Source organism: Octopus sinensis, linkage group LG24 (genome assembly GCF_006345805.1).
Source record: "Octopus sinensis linkage group LG24, ASM634580v1, whole genome shotgun sequence".
Classification (NCBI taxonomy): Eukaryota; Metazoa; Mollusca; class Cephalopoda; order Octopoda; family Octopodidae; genus Octopus; species Octopus sinensis.
This window is the reverse complement of record NC_043020.1, coordinates 27,216,996-27,234,163: the sequence shown is the minus strand read 5'-3', so window position 1 is coordinate 27,234,163 and position 17,168 is coordinate 27,216,996. Positions and strand designations below refer to the sequence as shown.

The following is a 17,168-nucleotide window of genomic DNA, read 5'->3' as shown; positions in this document are numbered from 1 at the left end:
GGCGGCGAATTGCTCGAGCCAAGTAAAATGTGTGAGGCCTTTCAGCAGCATTTTGCCCGACTGTTCGGGACGAGTGGAGGGCAAGAACGTAGGGTAGACTTCAGTGCCTACCTACATAGCCTGCCACGACTCTCGACAAGAAAGGCAGGGTGCTGCGAAGGTGCCATCACGGCGGCGGAGTGCGGGAAGCGATGGCAGAATGCTCGAGGGACAAATCACCGGTTTGGATGGTCTACCCTACGAATTTTACTATTGTATGCCAGACTTGTTTGGAGACGTCTTGGCAGCGGTATACTGCAACTGGCAGCAAAACGGGAGCATACCCGGTTTGTGAGTCGAGGAGCTGTAACTCTGCTGAAGAAAGATCCAAACAAGGGAAACATTATAGATAACTTTAGGCCAATCACTCTGCTCAATGCAGACCTGAAAATTTTGACAAAGGTGTTAGCCAAGAGGTTGGCGCTTGTCATGGAGAAACTGGTCGACAACGCACAAACGTGCGCCGTGCCGGGCCGGAGCATCCATGACAACCTCCATCTGATGCGCTACATCATAGACAGGGTAGTTAACGAACCTGGCATGGGTGGGGCCCTGATCAACTTGGATCAATCGAAAGCCTTTGATAGGGTAGACCATCGATACTTGGAGGCAGTCCTGAGAGCGGCTGGTTTCGGCCCGTCTTCCGCGGCTGGATAGCTGCCTTGTACAGAGGCATCCGTTCGGTAATTCGCGTAAATGGACATCTATCGAGACCCTTCGACATTGCACGTTCGGTCCGTCAGGGATGCCCCCTCTCGCGCGTCTATACGTATTGACTCTTGAGCCACTACTGCGGAAGCTGGCGACTCTGAGGGGCATCCCGCGAGAATTAGGATGCGGGACGAGCGTGTCTGCATACGCGGACGACGTCACCGTCATAGTGTCAAGCCACGAGCACATCGAGCGGGTCGGCGAGACACTGAAAGACTACGAAGCGGTGACAGGAGCAAAAATCAACCGGGAAAAGTCAGTGGGCTTGCGGCTCGGCACCTGGAGAAGCAAGCCCATGCCGTCCACCAGTACCTCCGTTGTGGGACGCTGGACAGACGGCCCGGTTGAGTTGCTCGGGGTCTGGTTCGGTCCGGACCTCCAAATGGAGAAGAACTGGAGCGAGATAACGAGTAGGGTGGTCACTCTCGCCCAGCAATGGGCCGAGAGGAAACTGTCCCTAAAAGGTCGGGCGGAGGTGGTGAACGCGTACATCGCGTCCATCATCTACTACCGCCTGACCGTCCGTACCTTGTCCCGACCCTACCATCACCAAACTAGAACGCATTCTCTTTCCGCTTCTTGTGGAAAGGATGCGTCCCGATGGTCAGGCGATCCATTTGCTGTCAACACCCGTTAAAAGGAGGGCTGGGCATGCCGTGGTTGATGATGCGCAGACACGCGCTGAGACTGCGACATCTCCGGCTCTATGTAGACGACGGTGAACAGGTGTGGTCGCCGTTTGTGAGGCACGCATTCCCGCAACTCGTCTCCATGACCGAACTACAGTCGTGGATCAAAAAGAGGCCGAAGAAGGGCGAATGGCACCGCGAGTGTCGCGTTGCTCTCAAGCAACTCTGCCGTCCCGGGTCGACCTTGAGTGACTTCAACACAACCAAAGCATTCTATAGGGGATTAGTGGAGGGGAGGTACGACGACGAGCTCGGGGCAAACCTGGGCGTCGACGAGGAATACCTGACCCGCCTGTTTCAAACGACTTTCGGCCCGGGACCTATGGACAACTTCCAGAGATCCCTGGCCGGCGGTGCTACCGAGAAGCGCACCCGTTCGGGATAAGCTCTATAGGCATGGCTCGAGAAACACGGGGCCGACCTGCCCGAGATGCGGGCAGAGCGACGAAACCGCTCTGCACGCAATCGTGCAATGTCCAGCAATTTCCCACCTGTGGGCTTATGTCGAACGACTGCTGTCACGTGTGGGACGTGTCGGTTTATCAGCCGAGTCTATCGTTAATATCGTCACGCCTCCTTCCTTCAAACGGGAAGGAAGAGCTATTTTTATCATACTTGTGGCTATGGCGAAAGAATGTATCTGGTGGACGCGTCTGAAATTTAGAGACAAACACTTTCCTCTCTGGTCAATCTCTCATCAACTTCTTCAAGTATCACTTGAAGAAAAAGTGAGAGTAGAGAGGCAAGTTTTGTCTAGTGAATGTTTTAAAAAAAGATGGGTGAATGTAGCAAGGATGGCACGTATGAATGACGAAGCCACCTGACTATGATTCTATGAACCGTAAAAATTAATACAGAGAGTTGCTTATTTGCAAAAAAAAAAAAAAAAAAAAAAAAAAAAGAAATAAACATGTGACTTCATAACCGTGTCTTTTCCGTAGGCTTTTCTTTCCACGGTAAACCTCACCTGTCCTCCCCTTTACACTCATATTGACATTTCTGTGATAACGATCCCTATTGATCAATTTTTTTTCCTCTCCCCCCTTTTTTTTTTAACCCCCCCCCCTTTTTTTTTGTCCTCTTTCTCTCCTTTTACGATCCCTTTTGATCGACCCCCCTTTTTTTATTTTATTTTTTTATTTTATTTTATTTATTTTTTTTTTATTATTATTATTTTTTTTTTTTTTAATTTTTTTTTTTTTAAACCTTCAAAAGAAAAGCTCTACCTTGTAATTTGTTCTATCTGTGTGCAGCCCTGTGTGGCTAATAAAGAAACATATCTACCTATCTATCTATCTATCTATCTATCTATCTATCTATCTATCTACCTATCTATCTATCTATCTATCTATCTATCATCTATCTATCTATCTATCTATCTATATAGGATAAGTAATGTAATATATATATATATATAGATATATATATACGTATTGAGAGAGAGAGAGAGAGCGTTATACTAATACATCTGTTTGTTGTCTAGTCACCCACCTGTCTTCGTCTTTTATTTTTTTGTTTTTTTTTGCGAATTTTTCCCCTATATATATATATATAATATATGTATGTATGTATGTATATTACATATCCTTTTTTTCTCTCGTTATTTGCGTATTCAACTCATTTGTTTCCGTATTTCATGTTGTATACTGTTGGTGACGTCCTGTACCCATATATGTATGTATATATATATATATATATATATATATAGTTCAATTTTACAGAAAACAAAAGACGAAGACAGGTTGTAGAACAACAAGCAGGTGTATTAGTTTAACGATTGGAAAGAATGGAAAGGTCTTTTACCTTTCGAGCCGACGCTCTTCGACAGAAAGGATTAACGGGGGGGGGAGAATGGAGAGAGAATGTAAATGTATGTATGTATAGGGGGGTGTTTTGGCGTGTGCATTTGTATACACACACATACACACACACGCATACACAGAAGAAGACAGAGATAGAAAAAGGAACACAGGGAGAGAGAGAGTGAAAGAGAGAACAATGTCCGGTCAGTCACTGGTCGGCTATGACAAACAACCTTCTATAAATTTAATGCTTTTGTGTTTCAAACCGTGCTTCTTTTTCGGATATACGAACCTCTCTCTCTCTCTCTCTCTCTCTCTCTCTCTCTCTCTCTCTCTTCTCTCTCTCTCTCCACACACACATACGCACAATATCGGTCTCTCCCCCATTAAACTTTATCATTGTATGGCACATGTTGACATGGTATCATGGTATCTAAACTTTATCTGTGTTGCTCGGTCATAGCTTTGAAACTGAATAAATTCCATTCGTGAAAAAGCTTAACGAAACTAGGCCATCATGAGCGACACACAGACGTTTGCATAGTCAGTGCTGCCTGGAATCCTAAAACGCACAGGCCCCGTTATCTGGTGTCCTTGGCGTGTAAAAGAGATCGAGTTCTCGACATGACTTCTTGAACAGGACGCCAGCTTGTTGCGAAGACATTCGCCTGCTGTTTGTTTTTGCTTTGTTGTTGTTGTTGTTGTTGTTGTTGTTTTGTTTTTTGAGGTCGTCTTTTGTTGTTTTTTTGTTTTAGTCAATGGACTGCGGCCATGCTGGAGCACCGCCACGAAGAATTTTTTTTGATTTTGTTTCTTTTTAAATCCTGGTACTTATTCTATCCGTCTTTTTTAGCCGAACTGCTAGTTTACGGGGACTTAAACACACCAACACCGGTTGTCGAGCGGTAGTCGTGGGACAAACGCACACAAAGACACACGCACACACACACACATACATACATACATGCAAACATACATACATACATACATACATACATTATTATGGCTGCCCCTCGTTATCGTGTATGGCCATTGCACTAAGCTTAAGTGTTACTGGTGCTGTGATCGAATGTGACATTTTAGCCCAGCTAAAGATCTACAATGTCTTGTACAAAATTGGCAACTAAAACCTTTACTGGTAATAGCCGGCTGTAGTTGTAACTGGGCTTCATGTACCTTTGCATGTCGTTTAAGTCCTCCTGCCGAATTACACTCTCTTCCACATGCCCGACAGATATGATTAGTATGGTGTGTTACACCACCACCAGTGGCCAGGTTGTCACTCATCTGTCTCGTTTTATGACTACGAAGATGACTCATGAGTCCAGCTTTACTGAGGCAGGGTCTTGCACAGACATTGCATGTCAGAATCAAAGGAAGACCCTTCCCTTCTGGAAGTGTAACAGCGATGCCCTTCCTGACATCCCTCCTTACTTTCTCATGTGCAACTCGAGATTTCTCAAACGTGGCTGTCCCCTCATGCACAATCCTTCTCCATCTGCTACGATCAATAGCTATGCCTTCCCATGTGTCAGGAGAGATGCAAGCATCTCTTAAGGAAGCCTTCAACAAGTCCTTATACCTCTTTTTTGGTTTATGTGGAGGTCGTTCTCCTTTAGCTAACTCTCCATAAAAGAGTTGTTTTGGCATCCTTGAATCCTTCATTCTGACCAGATGACCACTCCATCTGAGCCTTTGCTTTAACACAAGAGCTTCTATACTTTCACACCGAGAGCCTTCGAGTATTTCAAGATCACTGATGCGGTCCTTCCACTTAATGCTATAGATCCGTCTGAGGCACATCTGATGGAAACGTTCCAGTTGTTTAAGGTGGTATCGATATGTGACCCACGTCCCGCAGGCATAGAGAACTTGACCGAGGTGTTACGCAGTGGGATTGAACCCGGTACCATATAGCTGGGAAACAAACTTCTAACCACACAGCGATGCTTGCGCCTACATCGTTGATAAATATTGGGGTCGGTGCATGAAGAAGAAGAAGAAGAAGAAGAAGAAGAAGAAGGGAAGGTGGAGAAGGAGACGGAGTAGAAGGCGAAGAAGGAGGAGGAGGAGGAGGAGGAGGAGAAGAAGAAGAAGAAGGAGGAGGAGGAGGAGAAGAAGAAGAAGAAGAAGAATAAGAAGAAGAAGAAGAGATAAAGAGAGGGGATACAGAAAGACAGAGATAAATAGACAGAGAAAACAGAGAGAGGGGGAGAGAGAGAGCCATGAAAAGAGAAAAGGAGGGAAAGACGTAAAGAGAGAAAGGCAGTAGGAGACAGAGTGACAGTAAGAGAGAGAGGAAGACGCTGATGTCTTAATGTTTAAAAATATCAAAGTTTTTCACGTAAGTTTTCTGCGTAAAGTTAGATTTAACGTCTGCGTTCGGTACAATTCCTTCAAGACAGAGGGAAGAACTCGTGTGATTTCCAAGAAAGAAATATGTATAAGTGATTTAGTGCTTTTAGTGTTAAAGCGCGAACGATATTTTTTAAAAAAAGCAAAGAAAAAACGATGTAAAAATATACTCGAATATTCCAAGTTAATTTACTAACGATAAAAGGGAAAATAAAATAAAATGATATCTATTAATAGTAGTAAAAATAATAACCTCTTCTCTCGTGAATTCATAACCACACAGTTGATCATTCTATTACTAATCAGCGGAGATATATTTGTTCCAAGTCATTGCACAAAAAAAGCCGAAAAGGCCGAGAAGGCCGAAAAAACCGAAAAAGCCAGGAAGATCGAAAAAGCCGAAAGGGCCGATAAAACTGTAAAAGTCGAAAAAACCGAAAAAATTGCAAAAACCGAAAAGGTCGAAAAAGCTGCAAAAGCCGAAAAGACCGTAAAAACTGCGAAGGCTAAAAAGACTGCAAAAGCCGAAAAAGCTGCAAAAGCCAAAATGGCCGAAAAAATTGCGAAAGCCGAGAAGGCCGAAAAAGCTGCAAAAGCCGAAAAGCATAAGGCCAGGGTTAAACCAAACGACGAATCTCTGAATAATAATGACGGTAGAATTATCGGTTGTTTCAAAATCACAAATTCACGAAGACTGAAAAAAACAATGAATCTTCAATTAGTTGTTTTGAATAAATCACAAAAAAGCTGCATGTTTCGATGTCGCCTTTACGGCTTGAAGTATGCCGTGGTGTACAATGGGAAGGTTTGCTTTTGCGGAAGCAATAGACCCCCGACCAAGAAGGCTATTAAAAACGTCGACTGTTCGAAAATATGCAGCCCAAAGAAGTCGAAATGTCGCCAAAAGAATACCGTACGGATCTATGAGACTATGACGCCATCTTCGAAAGTAAGGAAAACAAGTGATTTTATTTGTTTAAATGTGGGCGATGTGTACATGTGTGTCTACATGTGTGTGAGAGTGTGTCCGTGTAAGCGTGAACATATTTTCGTGTATGTGAGGGGGCATACAATCGTTTATACCCTGCTCCTCAAAATTGCTAGTCTTGTGCCAAACCGAACATTTTAGAGAGGTTATTATTATTATTATTATTATTATTATTATTATTATTATTATTGAGTGAGAGAGCAGTTCATGCCATCAAAGTGACACTGGGGTAAAATATACGAAGCCCAGTATACCCATCATGACTACCCGTCTGATAAGGGTACACTAGGCACATGCATCACAACCATATGTGCGCGACATGGTGATCTCATATCAAGATAAACAGCACATGACCTTGCAGTTGGGGCCCAGTTACAATTTTCTTCAGGTTGAGTAGCCCATCCCGCTCAAAAGGTCCCTGAATAAGGGTTGCTTAAGGATGTTGAACGAAACACCCCTGTTTCCAAAGGTGAATTATTCAAACCCCAAAGAATCTCTCTCAACACATGGCTATGATGCTCCCCCACTACTTCTGCTCGTGATCAGAGATGCACATATCGTCAGCCACTACTGGTTAAGGTCAAACAACTGACAAGCAAATCTGTGGTATTGAGCAGAATATTTGCTGTAGCCCATCTTTTATACCATCTTTATTATTATTATTATTATTATTATTATTATTATTATTATTATTATATTATTATTATTATCATTATTATTATTATTGCCTGTTTGATTTTTGCTTTGTATTTGTACAAATTGGCTCCAAGTTTCACCCAGAGACCTCAAGAGACAAGCTAGAAGTTCAATTTGGCATCATGACTAGGGTGCCATATATTTGGTTTTGCACCAATTATTGTTCTATAGAATGTTTAAGAAAGCATAAAATAGTTATGAGTTTGTTTTAACATTTGGGATTACGTAGACAGTATTTTACGTAGGATATGGGCAGTTCCCATGAACACTATTTTTTAAATTTCTGCCATTTGCCATTTTTGGATTTCCTGGCATCTGTGCTATGTAGCAATTGGCCCCTTTTGCTATGGCACCTATGACAACAGATACTGTTTTAGTCTTGAGGTTCCACATTTTGCCGATTTCTATTTCAAGATCTTTATACTTGCTCAGTGTCTGGTAGGTCTTGACAAAACCATTTACGTCAATTGGGACAGACAAATCGATGAGAAGGCATGGTTTTTGTCCTTCAATATAATGTCTGGCCTATTCGCATCTATCTTTCTGTCGGTTTGAACGGTGAAGTTTCAGAGGGGTGAGATGTAATCATTTTCAAGCACTGGAGTTGGTTTGTGCTCCCACCAGTTTTTATCATGGGGCAAGTCCAGGTTTTTGCAAATTATCCAGTGAACATATTCAGCTGCTCTATCATGCCTGTTGAGATATTCTGTAGGCGCAAGAAGACTGCACATGGAGACAACATGATCGACGGTTCCATTTTGTTGTTTACACACACGACATGTTGGTCTACTGCCGTTCTTTAATATGTTGGCCTCGTAGCTCCTTGCAGGTAGGTATTGATCTTGGGCTGCTATGATAAACTCTTCTGCTTCTGATTTTAAGCCAGAAGATACTAATCATTGATGGGTAAGGGCTTTGTCAACATCGGCATTATTAGCTCTCTTTGGGTATTTGTCACTGAGAGGTTTTTCTTGTCATTTATCAGTAAGAATATCTAAGGCAGCAGTTTTAACCCGGGTTTTCATATACTTAACTTTTTCTGTGCTTGTTTCCAGTAGGTCTAATTCTGAAATTTGTTGTGTTTGGAATTCACTTAGATATTTCTTTGCCTGCTTATTATTATTATTATTATTATTATCATTGCCTTTGCGTAGCTTCTAACGCTGGAGATGTATTACAATGTCAGCTGTTCACTACCAGTGAACTAAGGTAGCACCTCTTATTTTTCGAGCACTGTCCGGAGTATTCGAGCGGTTCCAAGCAGTGCTGTTTTCTGCAAGTGCTTCACCCTTATTGCAGCCCCTATTTGTTCAACGTACTTCTCGAGATTTCTGCTCACTGTTTCCAGGGCTCCGACAATTATTGGTACCACTACCACCTTTTTCATCGACCACAACTGCTTAACCTCCCAAGCTAACCTGTCATATCTTTCCACTTTTCTTTCTTCCTTATCGCATAGCTTGTTGTCAGCTGGGCATGCTATATCTATGATCCAGCATAGTTTGCTTTCTTTCTCAATTAAGACTATGTCTGGCTTCTTATTCTCTATCTCATGGTCGCACTGAATCATAAAGTCCCACAGGGTCTTTGCATTTCTATTTTCGACGATTCCTTCAGGTTTGTGGTCATACCAATTTTTTGCTCTGTCAAGTCCATACTTTGATGTTTAAAAAACAGTTTTATAGAAACTTCTTTCAAAATTCTTATTTTGTTATTCACACGTTCACTTGTGTAGGTTGAACTCTGTAAAATGCTAGAGAAAGAATCGCAGCTGTTTCGTGCAATACATAACCAATACGAGATACATCTAAAGCAGGGGTTCGCAACAATTTTTTTCAGCTATGGACCTCTTTAATTACTATTTTATTCTGGAGGACCACCCATAGTCATTTAATGTTTAATAACTAGTTTCATAGATAAAATCTAGTTTTATAGATAACTTCTGGATAGCCACTTGATGTTTAAAAACTAATTTTAATTTTATAGATAACTTCGTTCAAAGTACCTATTTTATCACACATGTCCTTGTGTGGGCTGAACTATGTCAAACGTTAGAGAAAGAAACCTAGCTATTTCGTGCAACAATTACATATAAATCAAAATGTTTTCTTGGACTCTCAATTAACAATGGGTGGTATCAACCTTCCAGCGACGACGGAACCACCAGACCATCCGGTAGGGGAAGATAGTAGGGGTTCGCTCCCCTGCTTGCAATATATATCGGGTGCAGACTGCATCGCTAACCTACTGAAGGAAGCGTCCTCTAGAGGTTAAAAACAGTAGTAACGTCGGTTCCTACGGGACAGCCATGTTGGAGTGGCGGTAAACATAATTTCTCAGTATAGTTCCTGCTTTCATCTCTAACAGAGATTTTCTAAGAAGCTGATTCGTTTGATGCAAGATCAGTGACTGGTTGTCACTTATTTTTTTATATATTGCGAGCTGGAGCGAACTGCAGCTTTCTCTAGTGGACGAATGTCCACCACTGAGAATGAGAACAAATAGCTCGAAACTAGAAACTTTTCCGCACCCAACTCGTACAATGTATTTGGGAAAAGCCTGTTACCTAGTCTGCCTGCCAGCCAGCTGGAGAATCACCCATACTCTCCACCTCCAGAGGAAGATCTGAACTCAAGGCTCATTGATAACCAAATTACTTTGTAAACCTGCCAACACTTGGAACACTCTTCTTGTGTTAATCCCGCCACAGAAGGGGAAAAAAAACAAAAAACGAAGAGGTCTACAAACAGGGTATTAGATCCAGTATATACGATGTTAGTGTTATCCGGCCACCCCCATCTGCAGCATGGACTAGGCCAGACTTACATGAGTCCTCAATTTTTGCATCATGGACTACACCAGTCCTCTCTGATCGCCCTCACCTAATCTTACCACGACGGAGCACAATTAACTACAAAGAATACTCGAACCGGACAGATGCATCAACGGAGTCGCTCGATTTACTACAAATAGCAGTCAAATCGCCTTCGAATCGCACCTACTCTTTGACAAGATTGAAGGAGAGCAGGCACTGCCTGGATGCTCACCGATGGAATGCCTATGGTTATCGATCTCCTTGACCAGGATTGATTTGGAGCTAAGCAACAACTTAGCCAATACAGTACAGCACGCGTCGTATTTTTATTTCATTGTGTGTTTGGTTGGTGGGGTACCCTGCATAAAACTTAAACGAAGACCACACACACACACACGGATATACACACACGTACACGAATACACACACACACACACAACACGCACACATACACACAAACACGAACACACACACACACTGACCATACATTCAGTGAAATAAGAAAACTAATAATGGAATACTACCTAAGCATACGGGGGCAGTTTTGTTTCTTATTTCTTTATTGACCACAGGGGGCTAAACATAGAGGGGGCAAACAAGGACAGTCAAAGGGGTTAAGTCGAATACATCGACCCCAGTGCGTAACTGGTACTTAATTTATCGACCCCGAAACGATGAAAAGCAAAGTCGACCTCGGCAGAATTTGAACTCAGAACGTAACGGCAGACGAAATTACGATAAGCATTTCACCCGGTGTGCTAACGTTTCTGCCAGCTCGCAGTTTTGTTTCCACCAGGATCGGGCATGGCCGTGTGGTAAGATTGATTGCTTCCCAGGCACATGGTGCCAGGTTCGATCCCACCATGTGACACCTTGGGCAATTGTTTTCTGCTATAGCTCTGAGTCAAATAAAGTCTTCTACGTAGATTGGGCAGAAAAACTGAAGGAAGTCTGTCGCAAGCGTGCGTGTGCATTGTGTGTGTCACTTTCTCCTTGCCCTGACATTGTACGATAGTTATAAGCGAATGTCACCATTATGCCAGCAGTATTAAATATATTCTAATGTCACACAGGGTATTGTAGTGATTAGATTTGCCAATGAATTTCTCATTGGTCAATCTTATCACAGAAAATTTGATCATCTAACACCGGTGGACATATTTACAAAGTCAGAAAACAGCACAGCTCCCATGACTTTAGGAAACATTTTTTCACGCTGAGAGTCGCTGAAGCATGGAACAAACTGCCAGCATCAGTTGTTAGTTGTCGGAGCACTGCATCCTTCAAAACTTCCATGCTTCCTGAGATCCGCCAACACTACACCTGATTTCCTCCCCTCCATACACACACAAGCATGTATCTGACTCATGCATTGTTCGCTTTCCAGACATTTGTACATTACTACATATACTCTGACAAGTTGTGGTGCACCTGAGCACTGTATACAATAATTTCATTATTATTATTATTATTATATAGACCTGAAAGTTAATTATTCACTGTGAAACAAAGAAGAGAGCAGAATTAATTTTCGAATAGAAAAAAATGGACAGAATGATTCCAGTCAGTTATTAGAGGCCCTATTTAATAATTTAGAAAGTTAGACAAAGGAGAACACCTTCCATAACTTGAAATGGTTAGATGTTACTCACACAAAAAATTATATGTATGTGTATATATATTGTGAAGGCACGTGGCTTAGTGGTTAGGGGCATTTGGTTCACGATCGTAAGGTTGTGAGTTCAATTCCCGGTGGCGCGTTATGTCCTCGAGCAAGACACTTTATTTTCATGTTGCTCCAGTCCATTCAGCTGGCAAAAATGAGTAGTACCTGTATTTCAAAGGGCCAGCCTTGCCACACTCTGTGTCACACTGAATCTCCCTGAGAACTACGGTAAGGGTACACGTGTCTGTAGAATGCTCAGTCACTTGCACGTTAATTCCACGAGCAGGCTGTTCCGTTGATCGTATCAGCTGGGACCTTCATCGTCGGAGTACTCCTACTACTATATATATGTAAATTAATTCACGAAGGGGTCATTAATTCTATTATAATCCCATGTAACTATTTTTAAAATGATAACAACAGAATTAATGACTCCAGTCTGATCTGGCAGAGTTTCTACAGCTGGATGCCCTTCCTAATGCCAACCATTCCATGAGTGTAGTGGGTGATTTTTACGTGCCACCATAAAAATAGCCGAGGGATTAAAATTAATCAAAGGACATACTCAGTATGTCTACCTGCTTGATATAACAGTCAAAACTTTTATTTTGGCGATTTAATAAGGGTTTTGACTGTTATTTCAAGCAGGTAGACATACTTAGTATGTCCTTTGAATAATTTTATATAGATAGATAGATAGACAGACAGACAGACATGCAGACAGACAGACAGACAGACAGACAGACAGACAGACAGATATGTATATATACATAAATATACAGAATATACAAGCATGGCCAGGTGCTAAGTAGCTTGCTTCCCAACCACATGGTTCTGGGTTCAGTCCCACTGTATGGCACCTTGGGTAAGTGTCTTCTACTATATCCTTGGGCTGACCAAAACCTTGTGAGTGGATCTGGAAGATGGAAACTAAAAGAATCCTGTCATGTGTGTGTCTTTTTTTTTTTGCCTGTTTGTCCTGCCCACTATTGCTTGACAACCACTGTTGGTGTGTTTACATCCCCATAATTTAACAATTTGGCAAAACAGACTAATAGAATAAGTCCTAGGCTTAAAAAAACAATAAGTCCTGGGGCCAATTTGATCGATTAAAACCCTTCAACACGGTGCTCCAGCATGGCTGCTGTCAAACGACTGAACCGTGAAAAAGACAACAAACCATCATCATTTAATGTCCTCCATGCTGGCATGGGGTGGAGGGCCTGACTGGCGCTGGTAAGGCCAGGGGTCACACAAGGCTCCGTTGTCTGCCTTAGCATAGTTTCTATGCCTGGATGCCCTTCCTAATGCCAACCACTCCATAGAGTGTACTGTGTGCTTTCAATGTGGCACCAGCACAGTATCCCTCATGCGTTTCCATAAAAGGTATTTGAGAAATATTGTTGTGTCTAGGGAGGGCCATTATGCCAATATTATTAACACACACACACACTGGTTCAATTCCACTCCTTTATAATTAGAAAATTGGTTAAAACTAATTGTTTAATTAACTTCGTTAAACAGTAAGTTGCTTGTTTAAAATGTATAAAAATAAATATCTATCATTTATTCAGCAAATGGAATCTAAATAAATGGTTAAAATTAAGAAAAACATAGTATCCTTTGTTACAAGTTGAAGAACACAAACCATTCATTTATGTATGATAGATTGTTAGCCACTACACACATTTTTTTCTCTCCTTGTTTCTGTGTCCCTTTCTGTAGAAGAGCATAGGCTCGAAGCGTAAAAGACTTTTTCTATTCCTGAGCGTTATACTAATACATCTGTTTGTTTTGTACACCACCTGTCTTCATCTTTTGTTTTTTTTCGTAAACTCTCCTATATATATATATATATATAATATATATATATATATATATTATATATATATATATAGTTAATCCAAACAAGAAAACACAAAAAAACACAACGTGAGGACATGGAACAAATATAGTATTATTGGACGCTCAGGAAAGAAGGAAAGAAGGAGGGTTTAATATTTCGAGCGAGCTCTTCGTCGGAAACATAGGAGAAGGAAAGATCCAGAGAAGGGAAGACAGAGGAAAAAAAATCGCCAACGGTACACACACATACATCTGTTAGTTTTGTACATCACCTGTCTTCATCTTTTGGGTTTTTTTCGTAAACTGTCCCTATCTATATATATATATATATATATATATATATAGTCGCCATGATAGATCGTTAGCTACTACACACACATTTTTTTCTATCCTTGTTTTTTTCTATGTCCCTTTCTGTAGAAGAGCATAGGCTCGAAACATAAAAGACTTTTTCTATTCCTGAGCGTTATACTAATACATCTGTTTGTTTTGTACACCACCTGTCTTCATCTTTTGTTTTTTTTCGTAAACTCTCCTATATATATATATATATATATATATATATAATATATATATATATATTATATATATATATATATAGTTAATCCAAACAAGAAAACACAAAAAAACACAACGTGAGGACATGGAACAAATATAGTATTATTGGACGCTCAGGAAAGAAGGAAAGAAGGAGGGTTTAATATTTCGAGCGGAGCTCTTCGTCGGAAACATAGGAGAAGGAAAGATCCAGAGAAGGGAAGACAGAGGAAAAAAAATCGCCAACGGTACACACATACATCTGTTAGTTTTGTACATCACCTGTCTTCATCTTTTGGGTTTTTTTCGTAAACTGTCCCTATCTATATATATATATATATATATATATATATATAGTCGCCATGATAGATCGTTAGCTACTACACACATTTTTTTCTATCCTTGTTTTTTTCTATGTCCCTTTCTGTAGAAGAGCATAGGCTCGAAACATAAAAGACTTTTTCTATTCCTGAGCGTTATACTAATACATCTGTTTGTTTTGTACACCACCTGTCTTCGTCTTTTGCTTTTTTTCGTAAACTCTCCTATATATATATGGTATTTGTTATTTCTATTTATTTATTTTTCTCTTTATTTACAGTCTGTGGAAGGTAATGTCTACGTTGGATGCTTCAACCAGACCACTAACAGCCTGAATAAATTTGCCGAATTATACATAGACATGAATTTCATGACCATCCAACGGTGTGTATATTCTTGCCACAGCTGGTTTAGAAGATTCGCTGGTTTGTATTTGGGGACACAGTGCTGGTGTGCCGACAAGCTGCTTGAAACAGATCTTTCATCACACGGCGCAAGTTCAAATAATTGCAACATACCATGTACCAACCAGGCTAAAACCTGTGGGGGGCCGCAATACTTGCAGCTGCATGCCCTTATCTATTCGCTTAATCGGGAGACGCCACTGGCAGCATATCTGGGTTGCTATCCTTTCAACACACAACAGAGATCCGACAGGAAGAACATCATGCAGAGTTATGCCAGGCGAAAATTACCACAGAATAAAGCAGAAAAAATGAGCATTTCCCGCTGCTGTTACCTCTGTGCTGTTCGGAGGAAACCTTATGCTGGTGTGATCAAAGGTAATGTCTGCTACTGTAGTGCCACCCTTCGACCAAACTACAAGAGACATCAAAGAAATGACCTGGCCTGCAATAGACCATGCAGTGAAAATTCGAAGCACTACTGCGGAGGGAACGTTGCCATGCAGGTCTATAAATTGAGGATGGGTGGGTTTGACTGGGATACTTTCGGCTTTTTTATCTGAACAAATAACAAAGTTCAAACATTTTTGGAAATAAACCTGACAAAAACATGTGAGGGTTCGTCATTTTTTAAAATTTTATTTTCCCCCACCCTCCCACCCAAAAAAAACACAAACAAAAAATGAACCAATAGGTGCAGGAGTGGCTGTGTGGTAAGTAGCTTGTTTACCAACCACATGGTTCCGGGTTCAGTTCTACTGCGTGGCATCTTGGGCAAGTGTCTTCTACTATAGCCTCGGGCCGACCAAAGCCTTGTGAATGGATTTGGTAGATGGAAACTGAAAGAAGCCCGTCGTATATATGTATATATATATATATAATATATATATATATATATATAATATATATGTGTGTGTTTGTGTGCCCCATCAAGTCAAGTAAGATCACAGTTATGACAGATATTGGTGTCATGCAAATGGCACACATTACACTCTGTAAAGTGGTTGACATTAGGAAGGGCATCCAGCTGTAGAAACCATGCCAAATCAAACTGGAATCTGGTGCAGCCTTGGTCAAACCATCCAACCCATGCCAGCATGGACAACGGACATTTGATGATGATGATGATGATGATTTGTGTCGCATAGGCTGAAGGGTTTTCTATTTGACAGGATCCGACCAGCTTGAAGGTTGCATTGGTCCCCATTGTCTACTTGGCCAAGTTTTTTATGGCTGAATGTCCTTCCTAACACCAACCACTTTGCAAAGTATACTGGGTACCTTTTTGTGGCACCACCACTAGAGGAGTCACTAAGTAACATGATGTAAGACAATATATATATATATATATATATATACTCTTTTACTCTTTTACTTGTTTTACTCATTTGACTGCAGCCATGCTGGAGCACCGCCTTTAGTCGAGCAAATCGACCCTGGGACTTATTCTTTGTAAGACCAGTACTTATTCAATTGGTCTCTTTTGCCAAACCGCTAAGTGATGGGGACATAAACACACCAGCATCGGTTGTCAAGCAGTGCTAGGGGGACAAACACAGACACACAAACACACACACATATATATATATACATATATATGACAGGCTTCTTTCAGTTTCCGTCTACCAAATCCACTCACAAGGCATTGGTCGGCCTGGGGCTATAGCAGAAGACACTTGCCCAAGATGCCACGCAGTGGGACTGAACCCGGAACCATGTAGTTGGTTAGCAAGCTACTTACCACACAGCCACTCCTGCACCTATATATTATATATAATATGATATAAGACAATATATATATATATATATATATCTATATATATATATATAATATATATGTATATATATATATAGCAAAGTCAACTCCAACTCAGGCCCTACTTCAGGTAAGCATGAAGGAACGCTGGCAAACTGCTGCTCCTCTAAATGGAAACCCTTACCTGTCATTGTGGTTTTGTGGCACGAATCAAAGCAGGCCTTGCTGCCCACTCAAGAAAACATTAAGTAAATGACCCGAAAGCACACAAGCAAACTGAGTCCTCAACTTGCTCCAATTACCAAAAGGTTTGCAAGGCACCAGCAGCCCTCAAGGGAGACATTTGTGCCCATAGAACATGATTAACGCTTCATTTTCCTGAACCCTCATTTACCTTTCACAATGACAGAATCTATCATTATATATGTATATATATGAGGTATGAGATCACCATGTCACGCACATATGGTTGTGATGCATGTGCCTAGTGTACCCTTATCAGACGGGTAGTCATGATGGGTATACTGGGCTTTGAATATTTTGC

At 41.3% G+C, this 17,168-nt stretch overlaps 1 protein-coding gene across 1 annotated transcript; it reads left to right on the top strand.

Annotated features, from left to right (window-relative positions):
- The first annotated feature begins 5,584 nt into the window (after positions 1 to 5,584).
- LOC118767729 (WSC domain-containing protein ARB_07867-like) lies at positions 5,585 to 15,484 on the top strand. Its single transcript, XM_036512778.1, has 3 exons — positions 5,585 to 6,056; positions 6,174 to 6,545; positions 14,745 to 15,484. Exons 1-3 carry the CDS (start codon positions 5,817 to 5,819, stop codon positions 15,429 to 15,431), a joined length of 1,299 nt encoding a protein of 432 aa, XP_036368671.1. The 5' UTR covers positions 5,585 to 5,816; the 3' UTR covers positions 15,432 to 15,484.
- Positions 15,485 to 17,168: the final 1,684 nt, after the last annotated feature.

Excerpts from the sequence above, each read along its gene's own strand:
- LOC118767729 (XM_036512778.1), top strand. The coding sequence starts at position 5,817 with ATGATATCTATTAATAGTAGTAAAAATAATAACCTCTTCTCTCGTGAA. Across the intron at positions 6,057-6,173 it reads AAATTGCAAAAACCGAAAAG|GCCGAAAAAGCTGCAAAAGC; the intron begins GTCGAAAAAGCT and ends AAAGCCGAGAAG. Across the intron at positions 6,546-14,744 it reads CTATGACGCCATCTTCGAAA|TCTGTGGAAGGTAATGTCTA; the intron begins GTAAGGAAAACA and ends CTTTATTTACAG.